The 23,988-nt window shown below is 43.6% G+C and overlaps 1 protein-coding gene across 1 annotated transcript in view; it reads left to right on the top strand.

The window, feature by feature from the left end:
- Positions 1-16,435, top strand: part of LOC147734674 (estradiol 17 beta-dehydrogenase 5-like) — a 399,626-nt gene extending 383,191 nt beyond the window's left edge. The window contains exons 8-10 of the mRNA XM_086952968.1: positions 4,722-4,887; positions 5,656-5,738; positions 16,176-16,435. Coding sequence (XP_086809094.1) covers positions 4,722-4,887; positions 5,656-5,738; positions 16,176-16,218 — 292 coding nt within the window. The 3' untranslated portion in view covers positions 16,219-16,435. The remainder of the gene's footprint in view (positions 1-4,721; positions 4,888-5,655; positions 5,739-16,175) is intronic.
- Positions 16,436-23,988: the final 7,553 nt, after the last annotated feature.

Genomic DNA, 23,988 nt, shown 5'->3' with positions numbered 1-23,988 from the left:
AGACCCCATTGCACAGTCTTAAAAGTGTTTTACAAAACCTGATCCAACTGTTCACACCGGGTTCATATCCTGGTTAAGATACACCTTAATTCCTACCAGTAATATCGGATGTACGACGTTACAACGCGTTCTTTTACAACGCGTGCCGTTACTACGCAACTTTTACAACTCAAGTCGTTACAACAACTTGTGTTGGGGGGTGCAGGATAGTAAATATTTAAATTTACTATTCCAACTCCAGTCCCCGTGGATAGCAGGGAAGGAGTTGGATAGTAAATTAAACTATTTACTATCTTGGAGTGTCCCCCAGCGCAAGTCGTTGTAATGACTTGCGTTGTAAAAGTTGCGTGGTAGCAGTACCGCGTTGTAAAACTTTCGTTGTAAAGGTTGTTACCCATAATATCTCATGGTTGGATTCAGTAGCATTAAGCGTAGACATGTTTTGGTGGTAGTAAACTGATAAATCCCACCTTTCTCAGGACAAAAAGTGTATAAGGGATTGTAACCTCCCTCCTTGGTGTGCGAAGTCACTATAAGTGATGTGTGTCCAAATGATGTGGAGAAGTTAGAGCATCGTCTTATAGGTCAGTCTTTTTACTACCGAGCTGAATACTTCCTGTCCTCTGTTCTGAGCGACAGGTTTCTATTACATAATATATATGGAGTAGCTCAGGGTCCAATGTAGGCAAGGTGTGTATCACTGCAGCTGGCGGAAAATAGCATACAATAATGCCGCTAGCAGAGCACTAGATAACTCTCAATCGTCGATTATGGAATCAGCAGCCTTTATCTTTATTTTATTTTATTTATTTTTTGAACTTGTAAGGCGCGACAGCTACCCAAAAAGGGTTTTCCGGCGCCGAGACACAGCATAAAAGGTAGCAGGGGATTTCAGGCTGCTCAAGTTATTATTGTTCGAACAGGTACGTCTTGATGTTCTTTCTGAGAGGTCCTTTATTAAAAGGTTGAATACCTATATCCAGGGGTTTGGAATTGGAACACTGGCATGGTCCGACCGCAGCCGATTTGGGAAGTATATATAGAAAAAAATGAGGATTATCTTGTGCCCGACTAACAGCATTTTAGATATAAATCATGATGTTTTTATTATGTGATTATTCTCCATGTTAATAAAGCCTCTGACGTTACATTTCGAATTTTTTGGTATTTTAGCCTTAAGTAATGGATCCCGATTCATATGTACCCCTTGTTTGAGGGATTTGTGAGTTTTGAATGAATGTGCCTTGAGTTTGTTTCCAAAGGGACATTTTTTTACCTCTACTGTTTAGTAGTGCCCTGGTCCCTTCGGTAGGTGGGGCCACCTCTCTTCTGTAATCACTACTGGGAGGAAATATAAAACAAGTTTTGGCAATTTCAATAGTTTTTGCCTTTAACAAGTGAGTAGGAACCAACAACTGCAAAGTGTAACAGCACTGCTCACTGCCCTTTGTGCGCTCTTCCACACGTTATTTAGGGATTTTTTTTATGTTATCATTCCGACATGGCTGTTAGCTATGATGAAACGGGAAAAAAAATCCTAAATGTTTCTGTCACAGCTTAAGGGTCCATTTTGATATTGGTATTTTTACTTTACCATTCCAACATGGGTGATATCCTTATAAGAACAGCAACATTTAAATAAATTAAATGCACAGGAGTGCAGAAAGGAGAGTGCGTGACCTAGTAGCACTTTAAATTTGCTAGGTATTTCCAAAACAAATATTTAAAAAATGATAAGCGAAACGGGGATGGCCGGCTTCACTGGGAAGAAATGGGCGTGCATACTTAGAGAGAGGCTGTTGGTTTTTTTTTATGATATATAGAGAAAGTTCAGGACAGGAACTCTCCGGATAATTAAAAAAATAAATATATAGAAATTCTGTGAACTACTTCTCAGTGTTCACATCTGCGATATGCCATGCCCTGAAACCAAAGATAAAAAAATTATCCTTCCCAAAATTTTGTTTGTCCTGCAGACCTATTACTTTGCCCAACCCTGTGATGATCCCCAGTTCCTGCCATCTGTGCGGAGAACCTTTTTTTGCAATAAGGGCCGTTCTAGGATGTACTTAGCGAAATGCTGCCAATCAACTTATGACAGTGGCCTTGTCATGACTGGTCAGACGTCATGTTATAGAGAGGACCATTTGATAGTAGTGAATGATTGGATCCACTCTGTAAATATGGGAACATTGATCGATCCTGCTTACATAGCAGAGTTATGGGTTCCTAGGGGGGGGGTTATTCTCTAGATCTACAACCGGCAACATGTGTAGTTAATGACACTTGGTAAGCCTCTTATAGACGGATCGAGTTGGCTCACAGAGAAGACTCCGCTGTGGATGGGCACCACTTTCCCAGATGCGGCGGCTTTAGAGGCTTTCCCAGCTGGAACCGTCTCAGCATTTCAGGCTTAGGCGATGTGTCCAGAGATAGGCACAAAACAACATTTGCAGAGATAAGGGAGGAACATGGGTTGGTTCAGACCCAGTTTTACAAGTACTTCCACCTCCTGCATCCACTGACAACATATATAACTAACACATATATGAGATCACAGTCCTCTGGAGGCGAACCTGGTGATGGCTACCCTCCCCTCAAAAGGGAAGATATTCCACGTTTACAAATCGCTTGTAATTAACTCAATAGAACGGGCGCTTGGCTTACATTGCCTAGAAGTAACGTCTTCCAGAAAGCGGAAAAAGCGATCAACGCATTTGCACTTTACTTATCTTATGGCTGTTTTTAAATTTTATTGTTCTATATATTAATTAAGTGTGCCTCATAGTGCTACTTCCAAACGATGTCAGTTATATTTAGATTGATTTTAACAAATCCTAAAACAGATGTCAGGTAATAACCTTGAAACCACCATGTGCGGGTTTGGACTATCATAGTGTACTATACATTTGATTTGGCTTGAGTCTGATATGCACAAAACGTTGGAATCTGTATCTTTTATGTTTTTTTTTTTAATCGAATAAAGATTGAATGAGGAAACTCACATGTGAAGCTCAACAAATTCAGGCCTGGGAATCAGATATGGGCTCTTTAGCCAATGAAGAATGGATGTGCGCTCTCAGGACTCCATGTGAAGCATCAATCACAAACAGACTTTACATCATACAGGTGAAATACCTCCATAGGGAGTACCTGGTTCCCGAAGGTCCTTGGCTCTTCCAGGAGGGTCCGGATCTGCAATGCCTTCGCCGCAGGACCGCAGCAGGAGATTTTATACATACGGTGTGGGACCACCCGGCTCTGGAGTCCTTTTAATCAGAAGCCTTTTAGACACTCCATCCAATCCATTATGGGAAGGCCGGTAAAATGGCGCCCAAAATTGGCTTTACTTAAAGTGTTGGAAGGCGACCACACAAAGGTAAATAAGTTATTTTTGAGAATCTGCTTAACAGTAGGGAAAAGAGGCATTACCCAAAACTGGAGAAATCAAATGCCTCCAACTTCCTTTGTGTGGAAACGAGGAATTGGCAGATATCGAATCCTTTAACTTCCAGTATATGAGGTGCGAGGTTTCCCCCGAAAGCATGCCAATGTATGGAACAAAGGGGTTGGTTATTACACAGACAAACTCTGTATCTCAGAATTGAGCGGGTGAGCTTCCTGCCTCCGCTTAAGGGGTAATTGGGTCACTGGCCATACATATATATTTGCTATTCTTCCTAACCAATGAGACTTGAGCATTCGATGAACTCTAGAACTGCAATATAAATTTAATTTTGAATAATAATGTGTTTTTTTTCTTGCATATATTTTTCCGTTTACTGGCAGTTGTAAAATCTAAATAAAGATATTTCCTTAAAAAAACACAATGCAGATGGACAACCCTGTCAGAGAATGCATAAAGCCAACTGAACCACAATAGCAAAATTGCCTGAAAGATGCCTTACAAACGCCCTCTTCATTATCTGTGTTTTTTCTGTCTTTAGTGTTATGTGATGATATGAGCTCTCACCATTGCTGAGGACCTAAAGAGACAAATCAGTTTATCCATACCAATCTTCTAATTCCACTCAGATCTCAATGTTACGGGCAATGTTGAGATCTTTGTGTCTTGACACCCTACATTTGCCTTTTAAGATTGCAGCACCGTGTCAGCCTGTCCCAGTCCTCTCTTTGGTGGCCTTTGATGATTCGACCCTGCTCAGCCATATATTCACCCTTTCATAGTCGGATCCTAGTCCCATCCATCAGTCAGGCAGAAGAGTATAATGGTTAGATGGCATTTTGGCAAATGTGAGGCCGCAAAGGATTGATTACTTGTGTTTTGACACCCATGACAAGGCATAGGGGACCTTCTTGTAAACACCTAACTCTGCCTCCTAGTCACTGACTCCCTCTTACTGTCCACCACCCTGTGTCAATCTCCTGCTGTGTGTTTGTTCTCCACCAGTATGACAATATCCCTACAACTACCTACCACCATCACTGTCCACCTACTTACCTATCTAGCATCACTCATCCTGCTTCTCGTTGCACCTATCTGCACTATCAACTCACAGTTTCCACCTCTCTGGAAATACTTGTTGAAATGTTTACTCCCTAGACACCACAGCGCTTGCCCTTCCATATATCTCTATTACTTAATGCTGATGTCTTAATGTTTATAACTGCACTAGGTCTGGCAGGTTGTCTGAAAGTCTTAGTCTATTTGATCTGGAATCATTCAGGTTGTCTTCTGACGTATTCGTATCATCTTTCAGGCATGACCTGAGCGTGCCTGTCCTCCTTGAAAATGAAGTACTGAAATCAATTGCTACAAAGCACCAAAAAACACCTGCAAATGTATCCATCCGCTACCTCATGCAGCGCGGCGTCGTCCCCATCTTCAAGAGTTTTAACCCAGATCACATCTCCAAAAACCTGGAGGTAAGGTGGAAACATCGATACTTCTTTAAGTTTATTTGTTGATTTCAAGTCATGCCTAATGTTACATTTATCTGTTTCTTGTAGCAATGATTATACAGTTCAACATATCAACGCTTGATAGGAATAAGGAAATAAAAAGATAACAAGCATTGACAAAGTCACTAGGTCTCGGCAGTACTATATTGTGAAATCTTTTCTAGTCTCAGGATGCTCTCCAACAGAAAATAACTATTTTCACAGAAGTGAGTCCGCCGACATCATAGTGAGGGCCAGAGTGTCTGTACCAAATTTTGATTCATATTGTTTCAGTTATTTTTTTAATTCGCATTCTTAAAAAAATGCAAAAACGAAACAGGATCACCTGCAAAAGCGAATTCACAACTTCTCACCTTGAATTTCAAAACGCAGCGTACCTCAGATGGGTAATGTTAAAAAAAGCGGGAAAATATAGCTGATTCAGTGTACAGTTACGCTAAGGCAAGCGAACATGTTTAGAATGTACACAAATACCAACATATAAGAAAGGAGTAGGTTTACCCTCATATGACTGAAGTTGTTTGACCCCTGTACCTACACTGGGGACTGTCTTCATAACTTGAGCCTCCTGGTTGTACTTATGAACAGATTTCTTTCTGCTCAATCCCTACCTTCTTTGAACATAACAGTTTATAACCCAGCCCTCTGACGAGAAGGTTACATATTTAGGTTTTTAGAATGTTCATAGTCAGTAAGATATATGTTATATATTTAATCTATTTTATCTGGCAGGTTTTTGACTTCAGCCTCACCCCAGAAGACATGAAAGCCCTTGATGAACTCAATAGAAACCACCGCCTCTTTAAACTGAAGATGTAAGTCACTTTTTAATAGTCCTGTAATGTTTCCTATGAAGGTGAAAAAGGAGGCGAAAGTGCTGTAGAGACTCAGAGGCTGATTTGGAGAGGGGCAGAATTATGGCACTCCCCTGACTAACTTCATTTGAATTCACCAACACTATTTAGAGGGCGTCAGAAGGTGGCCTTCACCTTGGTGCAGCTGTTTTACAGTACAGTGAGCGTGCGGGGGAGGGGGTAGGAGGGGGGGACCTTGCATCTTCCTTCACAAAGGCTCCGAGTTGATGCAGTCCAGGCAACAGATCTAAATAGGAAACTGACATTGTTTTATGCTGCATACCTGCTATTGAATCCACCTTTCAGTCTATGTCTTTCCCTAACTTGAGTACCCCTGACGGAGATCTAGCAGTTGCCCTTGCATACGTTTCCTCTGCTCTGCATCCACACACATCTGAAACCTTATTGGCTGTCTTGCAACTGTCAAATGCCTCAGTTCATCATAGGTTGACAGTCACATCGCAGCCATCTTGGAAATGAATGATAAGAAACAGATACAAATTTTGCAGCGGGTGAAACACTATGGGGCAGATTTACAAGCCCCTTGCAACACATTTACGCTGCCGTTACCTCAATTCTGTGACGCAACGGCGGCATAAACCATGCGCCAAGTTGCGCCTTATTTTCAACGTGACGCATCTAGGGGGATGCGTCACATTGTAAAGCCCTGCGCCACATGAAACCTAAATCAGGTTTCGTCGCAGGGAGGGCATTCCCTCGCAAGAACGCCTCGTAAAAGTGACTCAGTGAAATATACAAGATTTCATGAGTCACTTTTACGGCCATGCTGCATCAAAACCTTGCACCTGCTTGAAGCAGGCGTAAGGAGTGACGCAGTACGTTAGGCATAGGGCCCCCCTGAGCCTTGCTGGAGCCACTTCGTGCTTGCGACACAACTCCAGCAATGCACCACATTTGCGCTGGGGGATGCAACATTCATCTGCCCATCTGTGCACCACAGCGCGCCGTATTGTAAATGCGTACCATCAGTGGTGGCACACGGGTGGTTTTGCGTGTCGAAAGTGTTCTGGCGCATCCCTGCTGATTTGCTGAGATGCGCCAGACCTTGTAAATCTGCCCCTCAAGCTCCTAGTCACACTAAAAAATCTGGGTGAGCTGAGGGCAGTTAGAGGGGGAAGGCTAGACGCTCTTATTTAAAAATGTGATTCTCAATTCAATAATGCTTTATGGCGGTAGTTCTCACCATAAAATCACATTCATTCCAATGATTTAAGGAGATTACTTAACAGCCCTCTTGTGTAAAGTAAATTAATTATTGTTGAGATCTTAAAAAGCACACTGTAGAGCAACATGTTTTTGTAGTAACAATAAGCTGGACTGTACTGTAAATAAATATCATACAAATCTAAAGAGTAGTATGATAAAAAAAATCGTTCAGTACAATATCTGATCACATTGTGAATAAAGGAAGATAATGAATTTAGTTAAGAGAGGCTGTTATCCTGGGGTAGCGGGAGATTACTAACTATGCCCTCATTGCAGGTTGGACAGATACGGTGAGGTATTTACCTTAAGTGGTAATTACCTCTAGTTCTGAGTTTTCAACTTGAAAATGAGCCATAACATGAATAATTAGATTTTAACACTCTGAATGTTGCGAGTTTGGCCTTTGTTCAGTGTCTTTTCCCCAATAACATTTTGGCAGGTTTGACCAGTGGGAATCTATTGAGGAAAACACACAAGGGTGTGATAATTATCACATAACTTGCAGTTCTGATCCCTGCGCAAACTCTTGTTTGTACAGATATATGAACGTTTCCCTTACATTGTAGTGAGAATGTAGTGTTGGACAAGTTAAAATGGTTCTTTTCTGCATGTAGAAAGCAGAGCAAACTTCCCAAGTTGAAGGAATTCATGGCTTTGCTTGAAGTCTGGAGGAACAATCACAGCTTGATTGCTTTTTAGGTTTTGCCTGCACAGCGCTTAAGCTTTGCTTGTGAAATCCCTTGAATGTAATTTATCTTAAAAGGGGAATCTGATCAGTTCCCAATGCCGAATTACTGTGTTCATTGGCTTTTGTGTGAACTTTTTTCAAAATTTCCCCTGGCTGCACGCATTTACGATACTTGTACTAAAGCTGTTCACACAGTTTAAGCCCCATTCACTGTCAAGATAAAATCTCTTCCCACGAAAAAAGCAGACAGCTTCGAACAGTATGCTCGAATGCTTGCTTTTTTATTACCTGCTTGCGTAAAGCAGATGCTTTAGCCTTAGAACATTTGTGGCATTTCCTATTCATTCCTCAGTACCTTTCTTTGCACTTTGTAGTCATTATCGGATAGATTTTTTCAACTTAACCTATTTGGTCATTATGATCAAATTCTGAATGTTGTAAAAAAAATTGTACGTTAAAAATAAATGTTATATACAAGAGCTGCGCTATATTTTACTACTAAACAATCAATCAATCATGTCATTTGTAAAGCGCACTACTCACCCGTGAGGGTCTCAAGGCGCTGTGGTGGGGAATGCCGCTACTGCTCAAAAAGCCAGGCCTAGAGGAGTTTTCCGAAGGTCAGCAGGTCTTGGGTCTGCCGTAGGTAGATGGGGAGAGTGTTCCAGGTCTTGGCAGCGAGGTGGGAGAACGATCTGCCACTGGAGGTTGCTCTTCAGAAGCAGGGGACTGTGCCATGGCGAGGTCGGCGGAGCGGAGCTAGCGGATGGGGGTGTAGAAGCTGATTTGTCTGTTGAGGTACGTTGGTCCAGTGTTGTGGAGTGCCTTGTGTGCGTCGGTGAAGAGCTTGAAGGTTATCCTCTTGTCGACTGGGAGCCAGTGCAGGTTCTTCAGGTAGGGTGTGATGTGGCTGTGGCAATGGATGTAAGAGGATCAGGCGTGCAGAGGCATTCTGGATGCGTTGGAGCCGTCTCAGGAGTTAGTCCAAGGCTCCTGCATGGAGGGGGTTTCCGTAGTCCAACCTGCTGGTGACAAGGACCTGGGTGACCGTTCTACTCGTTTCAGTGGGGATCCACTTGTAGATCCTGCGGAGCATGCAGAGGAGACAGCATTGACTTGTTTAGTCATTTAGTCATAGAGAGGGTGGAGTCGAGGATGACTCTTAGGTTGCGTGCGTGGTCGGTAGGTGTTTGGGCGGTTCCCAGTGTGGTCGGACACCAGGAGTCGTCCCAGGCCAAAGGGATGGATCCGAGGATGAGGACCTCCGTCTTGTCCGAGTTCAGCTTCAGTCGGCTGTTCCTCATCCATTCAGCGACGGCCTTCATTCCTTTGTGAAGGTTGGTTTTGGCGGTGTGGGGGTCCTTGGTGAGGGAGAGGATCAGCTGGGTGTCATCGGCGTAGGAGATGATGTTGAGGTCATGCCGACAGGTGACGTGGGCGAGCGGTGCCATGTAGATGTTAAACAGAGTTGGGCTGAGGGATGAGTCCTGGGGTACGCCGCAGATGATCTTGATGGCTTCGAAGCAGAAGGGGGGAAGGCGGAGGCTCTATGTTCAGCAGGAGAGGAAGGAGGTGGTCCAGTACAGGGCCTTCTCTTGGATTCCGGCGTTGTGGAGGCGTGTTCGTAGTGTGTGGTGTCAGACCGTGTCGAAGGCGGCTGACAGGTCCAGGAGAATGAGGGCCGCCATTTCTCCATTGTCCAGCAGGGACTTGATGTCATCGGTGGCGGCGATGAGGGCAGTCTCGGTGCTGTGTTTGCTGTGGAACCGGACTGGGAAGGGTCCAGGATGTTGTTCTCCTCAAGGTAGCGTGTCAGTTGTTCGTTGATGGTCTTCTCGATGACCTTCACCGGGACCGGGAGCAGGGAAATGGGCCAGAAGTTCTTGAGGTCCTTGGAGTCTGTCTTGGGTATCTTGAGTAAGGCGTTGATCTCAGCATGCTTCCAGCTCTCTGGGAAGGTTGCAGTCTCGAAAGAGGTATTGATGACTTTCAGGAGATGGGGTGGGATGGCTGTGCTGGCTTTGTTGAAGATTGGGTGTGGGCATGGATCTGACTTAGATCCGGGTGGATGGTGTTCATGATCTTGATGGTGTCATCGTCGTTGATGTTGGTCAAGGAGAGCAGGCGGTTGGTGCGGATAGTGTTCGTGGGGGCAGATGTCTCAGTGGTTGTTGGGGCAGTCGTGGCGTTAAAGCTGTCGTGGATGTCTGCAATATTGTGGTGGAAGAAGGTGGCCAGCGAGTCGCACAGGTCGAAGAGCTCTTTGCTGTTGTGCGCATTGTTGTATGGCGATCTTTGAAGGAGGCACTTTTGGCGGATCTGAGGAGGTGATGGTGTCTGCGGGTGGCGTAGTTGTGTGCTGCGTGGCTGTCCAGTGTTCGTTCACGGAGCCAGACCTTCTCCAGCTTTCGGCAGGTTTGTTTTAAGGCCTGGAGGTCTTCAGTGAACCAGCTGGCTTTCTTGTTGGTGTGACTGTTGGAGGGTGTCTTGATTGGGGCAAGGTTGTTGGCTCAGACGTTGATCCACTGTCTGAGGTTGCGGGCGGCGGTGTCGAGGTCGGTGGGGTCGGCGGGTAGGCTCTGGCCGAGGGTGGTGGTTAGCTGGTCTTCAGTGACTTTGCTCCAGCAGCGGCGCGGCATCTGTTGGGTGCAGTGGTGAGTGGTGGGTTTCGTGAAGGTGAAGTGGATGCAGTGATGGTCAGTCCAGTGGACTTCGGTGGTGTGGTTGAAGGAGACGTGGGGGCTTGCGGAGAAGATGGGGTCAAGCATGTGACCAGCAGAGTGGGCGGGTGTTGTGACGAGTTGTCTGAGTCCAAGGTTGGCTAGGTTGTCGATCAGGGTGGTGGAGTTGGTGTCGTTGTTGTTCCTCGAGGTGGAAGTTCAGGTCCCCGAGAAGGATGTAGTCCATGGAGGCAGTGGCGTGTGTGCTGACGAAGTCGGCGATGGAGTCGATGAACAGTGGTTGGGGTCCGGGGGGTCTGTAGATGAGGGTTCCTCTGAGGGTGGTGTTGGGGTCGGTATGGATCTGGAAGTGCAGGTGTTCGTCGGTGTTGGTCGAGACTCTGAGAGTGTTCCTGCTCTGTTGGTGCGGTCCCTGCGGGTGATCTTGAATCCTTCCGGGACGGCTATGGCTATGTCGGGTGCCGAGGCAGGGTTCATCCAGGTTCCCGTCAGGAAGGCGACGTCTGGGGAGGTTGAGTCGAGTATGTCCCAGAGTTCAACGGCGTGTTTGCGGGCGGAACTGGTGTTGAGAAGGATGCATCTGAGGTGGTTGGGTTCTTTCCTGGTTGGCAGCATGGTGGGGCAGATGCTTGTGAAACTGCAGTTCCGGCAGGTGAAAGCTCCGTGGGTACGAGGCGGCCAGGAAGCAGGTGTGTGATCGTCCGGTGTTTAGTGCATGGAGGGTTCTGGCATCGTAGCAGTGTTCTGCGTCGTGGCGTTCGTTAGAATTCAAAACTGCATGATTTTTTGTTGAACAAGCTGAGGAGCGTAGCAGCAGGGACAAAGTGATGCTAGGCAGGCGGGGAGGGTGGGGAGTGAGGGGTGGCTGCGGAGTGTACTGCTGCACGCTGGAAATTCGTAGTACAGGCTGAGGCACCAATTTAAAACACCAGAAGATTTGCTCTCTGAATCTCGTTTCAGATCTCCGTTCTTAATCTATAACTGGAATAAAACGAGATCATAAAAACCGAGTTCTGATAAAAACCGTTTTATCTCTGGGCCTATGCTCAGACTGTAGGCTAGTCTGCTCTGACGCTACAGTGATGGGCCCTTCACTGCCTGAGGTCCCAGCCATCCTCACTGTGCACCTGGTGACTGTAGAGACTTTGCACCCCCCGCATTTCATCCACACGACTCATACTGTTTTTCTGTACACCACAGTGGCCATCCCATGTACGCAATTGCAACATCAGTAAGTACCCCAAAACACATTACTACCTGTCCAGTGTTTTCAGGTAGAGAAACATGCTAACCATGGTAAATATGTCAGTCTAACAGTCCAAGGTGCAAACATGTTGCTTCAACCTTTGGGGGTGTAAGTCTCATGCTCACTGCGAGGAATGGGTCTATATGTCCTGTCCACTGCTACCACCCCATCATACGCCTCTGTGTACTTCCTTCCAGTCCAATTATTGAATTTGTCCTCTTCAATGATAATGACAATAAAAAGGCAAAAGTGACATAAAAAAGTAAACTCTAGTGGTACTGTGCCTGTGAAAGCTATGCTGTAGTGGAGAGAAAAAGGATTGTGTTTACGCCATAAGCTTAATAACATTGGCCATGCATGCTCCTTTTTAGAGACCCTCCCACTTTTTCAACCCTCTTAAAACCCTGATGTCAAGATCTACAATTTCTTTGCAGCAGTTTTAAGAATTTTTAGAGTTTCTCGTTGTTCAAATAGTTGTAATTTCTGATACTTTGATGTTTCCCTCAGCTTTTTTGCTTGGTTTTGCTCAAGAGAAAGTGTCACTCACAATCGTTGAAATGTCACTCCTAATTACATTGCAATTATGAAAATGTCACACATAAGCAATCTGAAACCTTGGCAGCTATCAGCACACACAATGGGAATGACAGTCTGCAACATTTGACGAATAACCATGTGGCTTACTGGAACTCACACGTATTGTTGTGCATGCCTAGAGCTCTCTATTACAGTTGTGTGCACATGTCTGGGTGGTGTGTGTGCTGTTACTGTAATGTGTGTCCACCAGCCTGCCTACATCCAGCCCACCCTTGACACACAGGCCCGCAAAGTCTTCCATTTTCCCCTTCTGTTGCCCGACTTTATTAACCCTTCCCAGGCACGCAATGTTTACTAGTGTGGACGATGCATTGAATTAGCCCTGGCGATAGTGCAGGGTGCTGCATCGCGTGCTCGACACTGGTGCAGGAGCAGCTTCCAGTAAATCCTGGCCCTCCTCCAGCCACGAGGGCCCCGCCGACTGCACTCTCCTACGCTGCTCATCATGAAAAGGATTTGAAATGTGAAATATCTGTCGGGTAAGGCGGGTTCCCTCTGTCACTCCAAAAGCAACTCTACCCAGATAACACCCTGGCCCGCCTCGCCTGTTCTCGTCCATAAAAGGAGGGAGAGGGGGTGCTTTACTGGAGGTAGAAGGCAAGACTTGTGCAATGTCCTGGCGGTGCACCCTACGATTTATCACCAGAACAGTGGACGTGTGCTGTTGTCGCCTCTGGCCTCGCCTGTAATGTTATCTCCTTCCACAAAGCCTACATCCTTGCCCTTTCACCAGTTGACCCTTGAATACCCATGATCTGCTCAGGGATGAAGCTAGGAATTGAATGGATATGGGGTTTAAAACCAACTCTCTCCCCTGAGCATTTTGGATGCACTGTGGGTCGGCCTTAAGGCTGCATCACCATTAACGTGCTCATAATCCACACTGGTGCATCCAGGTATTCAGTGCACAACTTTTGCTATAAAATAGCCCCTCCTATCTCGTTAATGTATAGTCTGCAGAGGTGTCCGGTGCAGGGTTCCTTTTAATAATGTTTTACTTTTCTTTTTCTTTAACTTATATCTTGAGATTGTGTATGAACAAACATCCTAAGTGAAGGCCACCCCATAAAAATCATTTAGTATTTAAAGCTGATATTAGAATGTTATAAATTACTCCTCCTATTTTGCATTTCTAGTAAAGGGGCGTAAAGTGTTGTGCCATAGAGTGGAATCACGGGGCGTAGAGTGAAAGCCATAGAGTGGCATTGCCTGGAGTGGAGTAGAGTGACATAGAAAGGTGCTTTGTGGAGTGGGGTAGAGTGATGTGGCATGGAGGGTTGTGGAGTGGAGTGTCCTAGAGTTGAGGGTCTTAGAGTAGGGGATCATAGTGTTGTGGAGTGGCGTAGTGTGGAATAGAGTGGAGTGACATAGTGTGTAGGGATGTACAGTGGTGTAGCAGAGTGGTGTAAAGAGCTGTGAAGTGGTGTGGAGTAAAGTGGAATAGACTGGAGTGTCGTAGAGTGGAGTAGACTGTTGTGTCATCAAGTGAACTGCCATAGAGTGGAGTGCCTTAGTGCGGAGTAATGTGTCAGAGTGGAATGGCATTGCGCGGAGTGGCATCGCATTGAGTGGTGCGCAGGGAAGTGGTGTAGAGTGGCAAAGAGTGTCATGGAGAGGAGTAGAGTAGCATAAAGTAGAGTGAAATAGAGTGTTGTGGAGTGTGTAGAGTAGAGGGGCTAAGAGTGAAGTGGCATAGTGTAGTGTGTCATAGTGTGTCGGAGATTGGAGTATCGTAGAGTGTGGTGGCGTAGACTGGCGTGGAGTCGAGTAGAGTGGTGCAGAGTGGAGTAGCATGGAATGTAGTGATGTAGAGTGGAGTATCATCGAGTGTTGTGATGTAGAGTGGAGTAAAGTAGAGTGTTGGTTGTAGAGTGGAGTGAATAAAAGGGAGTATGTATGATGTGCAAGCACAGTACCATTACAGACAACACATTTTCAATTGTAATAACCATCAAATTTGCACAGACATAGTTTTACTGATAAAACTATACAAAGCACAAACAATAATGTGTGGAAATGTCATTACCTAGTGTACTTGTTTATTTTGATTAGTATTAAAATATTTGTTTCCACTACTCCACTGAATCCTACTCACCTCTGGCAATCTACACAACTCTACAAAACTCCCTCTATGCCACTCCATACTGCTTTACTCCACTCTATGCCACTCCAAGCTACTCTATTCCACTCTAAGTCCTTCGACTCTACTCCCTCCACCACACTCTATGCCACTCCATTCTATAAACTCCACTCTATTCTACTTAACTCTACAACAGTCTATCCCAGGGGTGTAACACAGGCCCCCGCAGTGCGGGGGGGCCAAACTCCCAGGCACCTACTCAGCACAGTACTTCGGCCGGAGAGCACTTGATAGGGTCCAGAGGGGGCCCCCTCCACATACCTTGCAGGGGGGGCCCCTCAATTTGCGTTACGCTACTGGATCACCCCCGCAATTATACAGAACTTTAATTAGCTCATTCATATACACTGTAAATAGGTTTGGGGCTAAAACGCATTCTTGTCATACTCCTTTGTGCACTCCTATATTCCACCTAGGCATAGTTATCCTGGTGCATACGCACTATAAGTTGTAGCAACCCATTTGGCAGATCAAGATCCCTCGGGCGACCCGTAATTTGGTGCGGTTTATGGAGCCAAAAGCTTGCTTAAGATCTACAAACACAACATAGAGATGACCCTTTCTAATGATGACTTCCTTCCAAGTAAGCAGTAAGAAATGGAATACCTGATATAAGGTACTAGTGGATTCCCTGCTTATAGGTGAGACCGTATATTGTTTTCCTCGATCCAAGTGCTGTGGTGCATCAGGATCACTTTACTAAAACCTTTCTGAGCCGTGTCTATGAGGCTGATTGGTCTATAATTGGAGGGGTACACTTTATCACTTTTTTTTAAAATCAGGATGATTTTGGCACCCTTCCAGGTACTGGGGATATCCCCTCCTCGTGCTATAAAAGTTTAAGTACATGTACTTATTTCATGGGTGCAGGTGAGGCTCTTTGCAAACTACCTATGTATATGAGATTTCTGTCAGGTTTGTCGAATCCAAACATGCCTTTCCACTACAGTTTAACTCAGTGGGGCCGGAGTGAGAGGCACCTGAAAGTTCTCATTTTTCCGAATTACCTTTTGGGGCATAGAGATTCTGATGGGTGTGATCCCAAAACATTGGGGGTAGCTCTACAGCAGTACAGATGCATGCTATCCTTCTCTCAGATGTGTGAGAAGTCTGAGAATTCAAAATCACTATTTTTTACTCTCTCAAGTGTACCACATGAGTAGGCATATTGGCACTGTGGAGCGTGCACTGAATGATACCCCATAGGGTGCAATAGAGCAAAAATGGCGCAGTTCAACAGCTCCTTTGCTTTATTAATAGTGCTGCAGCCTCGACTGATTTATGGAAGCCAAGAAGGTGATCTATGACAGTAGGGGACATGCAGATGATGTTTGTGGGGCAATGCAGCAACACATTGATTTTCATTAAAACTGAGATGAGTTATTGTTGCTATGAGATCCATGTTTTGCATTAGGGATGGACTTGTTTGGAACAAGTGGAAGATGTTAGGTTGGTACGACACTTGATGAATTGATATTTGATGATCTCAAGAAAGCTGTAATCTTTGGTTGATAGATCAGTTTACAGTTAATGTACAATAAATGATAAATCAATCGAAAAACATACAAAATAAAAGAAAGAACGAGTTGATGTTGAGGAGTAATAATAATAAACATATTGCAGTGCTTAATGTGAGTGACGTGTTAACATTTATCACTTGCCATGACACTCGTTAGCTTGTGGAAATCTGTCTCCGCATGTTAGCTTGAACACAGCTTCCATTTTAGAATACTGCTCCATAATTCATTAGAGTTTAAACGTGCAAGTTCTGCAGCTTGTAAAGTAAGTTCTTTTTTAAAACTTTATTTTATAATTTTAGATTTCAGGACTGCCCGACATATCCGTTCCGCGATGAATATTGAAAAGCTGTTTATCTCCTTCCATGTGGTAGTTGGACAGAAAAATCAAGAATTCTTCAACATCCGGAAAATAGTTTTCTGTGACTGCAAGACATCCGATTCACACTGTACTATTACATTTAGAATGTGGATACAATTTGAAAATTCAGGCTCCTATTAGAGAAAGGAGTTGTGAAGATGTTTAAGAATATAAATCCCGCATGAACATTAAAAACATCAATCTACTTTATGTGTTTTCATTACTAGTTTCTATAGAATGTGTGTGCATGTGGGTATATGTGTAAGGGGAAGAGCTTGAGAGAGAAGTGCTCATTCGTGGGTAAAGTGGCCATGTACCTTGCATGTCCATTAAGATGATACACGTGCTGTGTGTAACTGAATGTATCTTTGTGCCTGGAGTATGTAAGTATGTGCACTGTATGTTCTTTTTTATTGAGAGTATGTGCATGTTTGTGTCTGACATGTAACCCTTTGTCTTTTCCTGTTTGTTATCGTGTTCTGTATTTTTTTTAATATCCATTTTGAAGTGTGTGTCTCCTTACCTCTGCGTTTAGGGTCCCCTTTTACAATATGAGTGTGTTTGTGATGTAAGTAAGAAAGAGAATCTTACACGTTGATGGCAATTAATTAGCAGGTTTAATGCAGCACAGAAGATAGCAGGTCTGTAGCCTCTCTGGCCAAAGCTCTAACTGCCACAGCATAGAATACAGATAGGCATCACAGATAGAATTCATAAACAATCTAGAAGGCTAACACAGAAGAAAAGCTAAGCAGATTACAACATATCTCCCCCCCTTAGATAACGAAAGAAATAGACAGAAAACAAAAGAAATAAAAGAGCAAAAGAATCATCAGTGAATGTAATCATCCAAGTAAACAGGAGGATGACGGGAACGTGGACTCCTCAGACTGATACCTAAGGGAGCTAAGCGAACAGGAGCAGAACTACCACCATTACACAATGAAGTAGAAGCATCACACAATGAAGTAGAAGCATCACCACTACCCACCTCCCCCCGTACAGCAGACGGAGAAGAAATAACCGAGTTACCATGAGAAGACAACATGTAGCCATTGCAGCTCTTATCACACACACTTGAAGAATCTCCCTTGGAAATAGCACCACATTTTTGGTAAAGAGCCACCCTCCTGTAATTCCATTTTTCACCATTATCAAGAAGAACAAAATGGGAAAAAGCCTTCTTGACGGGAAAAGGACCTCTAAACTTAGTAAGACCTTTAGAACATCGACCAGGCTTAACCTTGACAAGATCACCAACTGAGATAGGTGAAGAAATCAAGTTAGGTGAAGAAGATGAATTATCAATACTTCTCAACCAAGAAGGAGTCAACCTCGAAACAGGGGGGCGACCACGCATCAACTCAAAAGGAGATTTTTCTCCATATTTATGAGGAGTTGATCGATAGGCCCATACCACTTCCTGCACATGCTCTTTCGAGAAACAGCCACTCGCAACAAACATCTGAATTACACCCTTCACCAAACGATTTACTCTCTCGCACAAACCATTACTCTCAGGGTTGTACAGACACGTGTGATGATGCTTAATACCACACTCACGAACAAAAGAAGTCATTTTGGCAGACGTCAATTGAGTACCGTTGTCGGTAATCAGCACTGAGGGAAGACCCTCATCGATAAAGACACCCTTTAGAAAAGCAATAGTGGAGTCAGTAGTAATCTCCTTCATAAAATGAACGACCAACCACTTATCAATTACAACTATAGCAAAACGCTGATTAGAAGGTAACTCATTCATTGGGCCAATGAAATCAAGGCAAATACTGTGCCAAGGCAGATCCTTAAAGGAAATACTCCCAATAGAACGAGAGCCTACAACTTTAAGGCGTTTTTCTCCCTCCTTACAAAAACTACACTTGATTACACAATCAACAGCATCAGAGTCAACCAAAGGCCACCAGAAATTCTCCTTCACACGTCTTTGGGTTAGGGTCTGCCCCAAATGACCCTCATGAGCCATGTTAAGAATCTTATTCCTCAAAGAGCTAGTGGGAATAAAACGATCACCCCTCATCAAAACATTCTTACCAGAAAGGGATAATTCATTCAATACTCTAAGAAAGGGCCTGACAGAAGGCTCAACGGTACTCTCTCTTCTCGACCCTTTGATAACAAGATCCACGCCGGCTTCCATGCCTTTCAACCACTCTTCAGCAGAAAAGGAACCTTCTCCCAAAAACAAGACATCTTGTAAGAAAGCAACAGCAGCATCAACAGGCACATCATCCAAAGAGCTTTGCGACTTAATAGATTGCACAGGAAGACGAGATAAACAGTCTGCTTGGACGTTCTTCCAGCCATGTACAAACTCCACTTCAAATTGATAATCCTGTAGACGAGAAGCTAATCTGGCCAACCTGGGTGAGCCCTTCCCAGTACCCCCAGGAGCTAAAACATTAAGCAGGGGCTTGTGATCAGTACGAAGAACAAATCGAGAACCCCATAAGTAAGTTCTAAAATAACTTGCTCCCCAAGCAGCCGCAAGTGCTTCCCGTTCGATAACAGAATAATTTAACTCAGACGCAGTCAACGGTCTAGATGCAAAAGCAATGGTTTTCTCCACCCCACCATGTCTTTGAAGAAGAACAGCACCCAGGCCAATACCACTCGCATCCACCATAAGAATAGAAGAGCAACTGGTATCAAACGGAGTAAGTACCTTGGCAGATTTGAGTTCGGCTTTGATCTCATTAAAACATGATTCTTGCTCACCAGACCACAAAAATTGTACCCCCTTTTTTAACAAACCTCTCATAGGAGCAGTTTTGGTTGAGAAATCCTTAACAAACTTAGCATAGAACTCGATTAGCCCCATGAAAGATCTGAGCTGCTCCTTGTCAGCTGGGGAAGGAGCTAACTCAATGGCTTCTAACAGGTTTTTCTTTGGTTTAACGCCTTCAGCAGACAAGCAAAAACCTAAGTACTCAACTTCTTTGACCAAGAACGCACATTTCTCTCTCCGCAAAGTGAGTCCAGCCTCAGCCACTCTGCGCAAAACACTTCGTAAAACACTGTTGTGCTCCTCTAAGGAATCACCAAAAATTAGGATATCATCCTGAAAGTATATTACTTTGTCTAAACCCTTAAACACTTCGGAAACCATACGCTGGAAAACGCTCGTGGCTGAAATTAGCCCAAATGGTAAACGAGTGAACTGAAAAGTCCCTTCGCCAGTAACAAAGGCTGTCAGATGTTTAGAAGCATCCTACAGCCGAATCTGGTGATATTCATGTTTCAGATCTAACTTACTGAAAAATTTAGCTCCTTTGAGAGTGGAAATCAATTCCCCAATATTAGGCAACGGAAATACGTCAGCCACTACACACTTGTTCAAAGAGCGTAAGTCCACACAGAACCTAATTTTGTTGTCAGGCTTCTGAGAAATCACAGCCGGGGAAATCCATGGAGACGCTTCCACAGGCTCTATAATCCCCCCTTGTAACATTTCTTCCAGAACAGATTTAACTTCATTTCGCAGAGCAAAAGGTACCCGTCTAGCTTTGTGCTGAATAGGAATACTGCCCTCTTTCAACACAATTCTATGTGAGTACCCCTGCAATTCGCCTAATTACTCTCTGAAGACATCATTGTAAGTGGTGAGAATGTCATCAACAGTGAGATTGTCTAGAACCATAACAGGTTCTTCAGCTCTTGGATTTACCACAATATGTAAGTCATATTGATGAGAACGTCCCAAAATGGCAGGGCCATCCACTGATACATAAACTTTACCCCAAGTGAACCTGTCTTTGAAAATTATCTTCCCTTCAAAGTAACCAAGAAGATTAATTTTCTCTCCCTGATAACCAGAGGGAAAGATGTCACAATCTTGGAGACATTTGTCGCCCCATACAACCTTTGATAAAGACGCAGGAATGATGGTCCACTTTGAACCAGTGTCCACCATTAAACTGATACACTTATTATCAATCATAACATCAGCTTTTGGAATACGTTCTCTTTTCTCCAGACAAGAACATACTGAATCACACAAAACAAGAATTTTGTTCACATCTCGCTTTAGCTCACCAAAGTCATCCACCACAGTTACCCTTGAATTAGACTTGTTTTTGCACATCTTGGCAAAATGACCTAGCTTACCACACCGCAAGCACTCTTTGTTATTCGCAAAACAAAACTTTGCCTCAGATGAATGTGAATAACTACCACATCTTGAACACATTTTGGGGTGTGACCTATTAGAGGGTTGGTGAATAACATTTTTCTTTTGAAGAACGTAACCCTTTTTCCTCACAATAGCAATAGCAGCTGCTTCAGTGTCACTGTTATCACTATTAATCACTTTGTGTGAAACTTCAGCAACTTTTGTTTCTAAACCACTCTTCTGTAGTTCCTTCATGCATTTTTCGCTCTCTTCAACTATTTTTGCTAATTCAATCGCCACTTTCAAAGTAGGGTTTTTAGCTGCCCAAAGACGCTCTTGTATTTTGCGATTTTTAGCCTGTACTATAAGTTGATCCCTAATGAGCTCATCCGCCATTTGTCCAAAGTTACATTTAACAGACAATTCGCGCAAACGCGCAACAAAATCATCAATACTCTCATCTTCAAGTTGTCTGTTCTTATAAAATTTGTATCTCTGTAAAACCAAATTCTCCTCTTTTCCAAATCTCGTCTCCAACCTTGTAACTGCTTCTTTAAACTCGTCTAGAGGTGAGGATGAATCAGAAGGTAAAACTTGTGGTAAAAATTTAAATATACGCTGTCCCTCCTTCCCCAAAGTTGTCATGAGAAGAGCCTTTTTTCTTTTAGGGGAAAAATCATCTCCATCTAGTGCCTCTATATAGTTATTAAACATTGCAATCCAATCTTCCCAAGCAGTTGATGGGTTTCCAGGCTCGCTAAGGAATTGAGGAGGAAGAGCAACATTGACTGGTTGTGCCATTATCAGAACTCTCGACTCAGGAGTAATATGCAAACAAAGAACCACAAAATAAAATGGTTTGAGCAATGTTTTGAAGAAATCTTTAAAATACACGTTATTGTCACAGTGCAACTTGTTATTGATAAATCGATAGAATAATTAATTCTAGCAATAATCCACACAGTAGTTACTAACTTGTGTTGGAGAGTGAAATGGCAAACCACTTTTAAAGAGAACTAGCGCAAAAAGAAATGCGCGCTTACTGCCGATCCGCTGAAACAGGTATGACGAGTAATCCGATGAATGGCCGAAGGTAGAAAAGAAAATGCGCATTTAGTTAAAATGCACTGACGCGGTAATTTCAAAAACCATCGAAAGCCGATATGCTTTCCGAAAGATGGCCGACAGAGTCAGGCATCAGGTCAGCGTCAAACGTCACGCGCGTTTGACCTTACGCTAGTGACATGACATCAACTGGTTGCCAGGTGACAAAGAGAATGCTGTGCGTGAGCTGTAGAAGCTTCTGAGTTGCCGTAGATACAAGGAAATAATCAACTCACCGCAATGCAGTTGCTAAGAAAACAAAGAGGTGATGTCAGTAGATTGAGGCAACGGAAATACCACGATGGAAAAATAATACAAATGTGGTTCAGCTTCGTTTTTTCGTGGCTTGTCACGCAGGATTCAGTTGGAAACAGAGCACTGTTCTTCTGTAAAATTCAACTCCGCTGCAATTCACGAACCTTGAATATTGGCCAGAAACATCCACAAGCCAAGTCGCCAAATGATGTAAGTAAGAAAGAGAATCTAGCACGTTGATGGCAAGTAATTAGCAGGTTTAATGCAGCACAGAAGATAACAGGTCTGTAGCCTCTCTGGCCAAAGCTCTAACTGCCACAGCATAGAATACAGATAGGCATCACAGATAGAATTCATAAACAATCTAGAAGGCTAACACAGAAGAAAAGCTAAGCAGATTACAACAGTTTGTTGTGGTGAATTAGGGACATATTATCAAGGAACGGTGTTAAAATTATTGCTGCTTTAGCAGCAAGAAACTGCCGCTAAAGCAGCGATAATGGGCTTGATAATATGCCCTTGTGAATTCCCATAGAAACCCATGTTCTGGTGTGAACCTGGGCTTCTATGGGAATTATCAAGGGCATATTATCAAGCCCATTATCGCCGTTTTAGCGGCAGTTTCCTGCCGCTAAAGCGGCGATAATTTTTACGCCCTTCTTGATAATATGCCCCTATGTATCTGAACCCTGGAATACATCACCCCGCAGAGGCTCAACAGCGTGGTATCTCTGCTATCAAACTAAGCTGTTTGAGCTTCAGATACTGGTGGTCCTGAAGCAAAGTCTACGCTTTGACATTTATCCCAGTATCCTGTAGCTCTGTTTTTGACCTAAATACGTAACCATGCCCGGATGAAGCTTTCAATAACTCTTTTGGAAACCTTTGGTTCTGCCATCACAAACATTAGTTTTGTCCTGATGAAGGTCCATTTAAACATCCAAAGGAATTAAAACATTATCAACAGCAATGCAGTTCGACTATGCCTGGTACTTCTCTAATTTGCCAGGTACAGTCATTCTAAGCACATTTCTAGCCTCAAATGTCCAGGTACAAAATTAAAGAGCAAGGTGTGGCCTCATGTGCCTTTGTTAAGTGATGATCTTTTTCCAGGTGCAGCTTCATATGTTCAAGTATGGCCCAACTAAACATACAACTGTATGCCCATGCAAAGCCATAATATTTTACTAGTTACAAGCATCATATGCTCGGACGCTCTCCTCCAATGCCAGACATTAATTAATATCCCCAAGTACAAGCATCCACTGCTGGGTGCAGTTTTTTATGGCAAACCTGTAGCCCACCTATGCCAAGGTCCTCATCTTATAAGCCAAATAAAGTTTCATAAATCCAGGTACTGCCATTAAATGCATCAAGATATAAACTCATTTTCCCAAGTACAGATTTATACAGCTTCAAATGGCTTGTACTGTGTCACATGCCCCTATCGGGCCGCTATATATTGGGTAGCTCCACATGTGCTAATTGCCCAAAAACTGAACACGATCCTTAGTACCATGTTAACAGGACTCAATGAACAATACTGTTGGCCAAGGAAAGACCACAGTGTAATCCTATTTGTTGTCCTTGTATATGCTGAGGTCAAATTGTGCACAATGACTAGAATTAGACACACCACTCATCCAATTTATAAACATCTGACATTGAACAACCTAGGTAGCCAGGGGAGCTCCTGAATCAGGGGGTCAGGGCTCCATCCAACCAGTTAAAAAAATTATGTGGATGGTAATTGGTAAGAACAATTACCATCCACATGACAGGTGCCCTCAGTAGCAAACCATTCAGCTAAAAAAGTGCCCCACATTTGTAGACAAAGTCGTTTTGACCCAGTAAAGACACGATGTATAGGTGGATTATAACATAGGAAGACTACATGCATTTGCGCATGCTACAGGCAAGGTTTGTGGTAATATCAGAGAACTCAGCAGTAAAAACCGGCTAATCAGACCCTAAAACAGGCCCTGTAATATAAAAAAAAACAGTCAGGGCCCGATTCACAGAATGAACTTAAGACTCAATCTTAAACTTACTACTATTTTGGTATTCACAGAATGCACTTTCTACTTTTGGCATTCACAGAATGAACTTAAGACTCAATCCTAAACTTACTACTATTTTGGTATTCACAGAATGCACTTACTACTTTTGGTATTCACAGAAGTTAGGATTTTGTCTTAAGACAAACTTAAGACAGACTTAAGTTAGGATTTTGTCTTAAGTCTGTCTTAAGCCTGTCTTAAGTCTG

The sequence above is a fragment of the Lissotriton vulgaris genome, chromosome 1_2 (assembly GCF_964263255.1).
Source record: "Lissotriton vulgaris chromosome 1_2, aLisVul1.2, whole genome shotgun sequence".
In the NCBI taxonomy this organism is placed as follows: domain Eukaryota; kingdom Metazoa; phylum Chordata; class Amphibia; order Caudata; family Salamandridae; genus Lissotriton; species Lissotriton vulgaris.
This window is presented reverse-complemented; position numbering and strand designations above follow the sequence as displayed.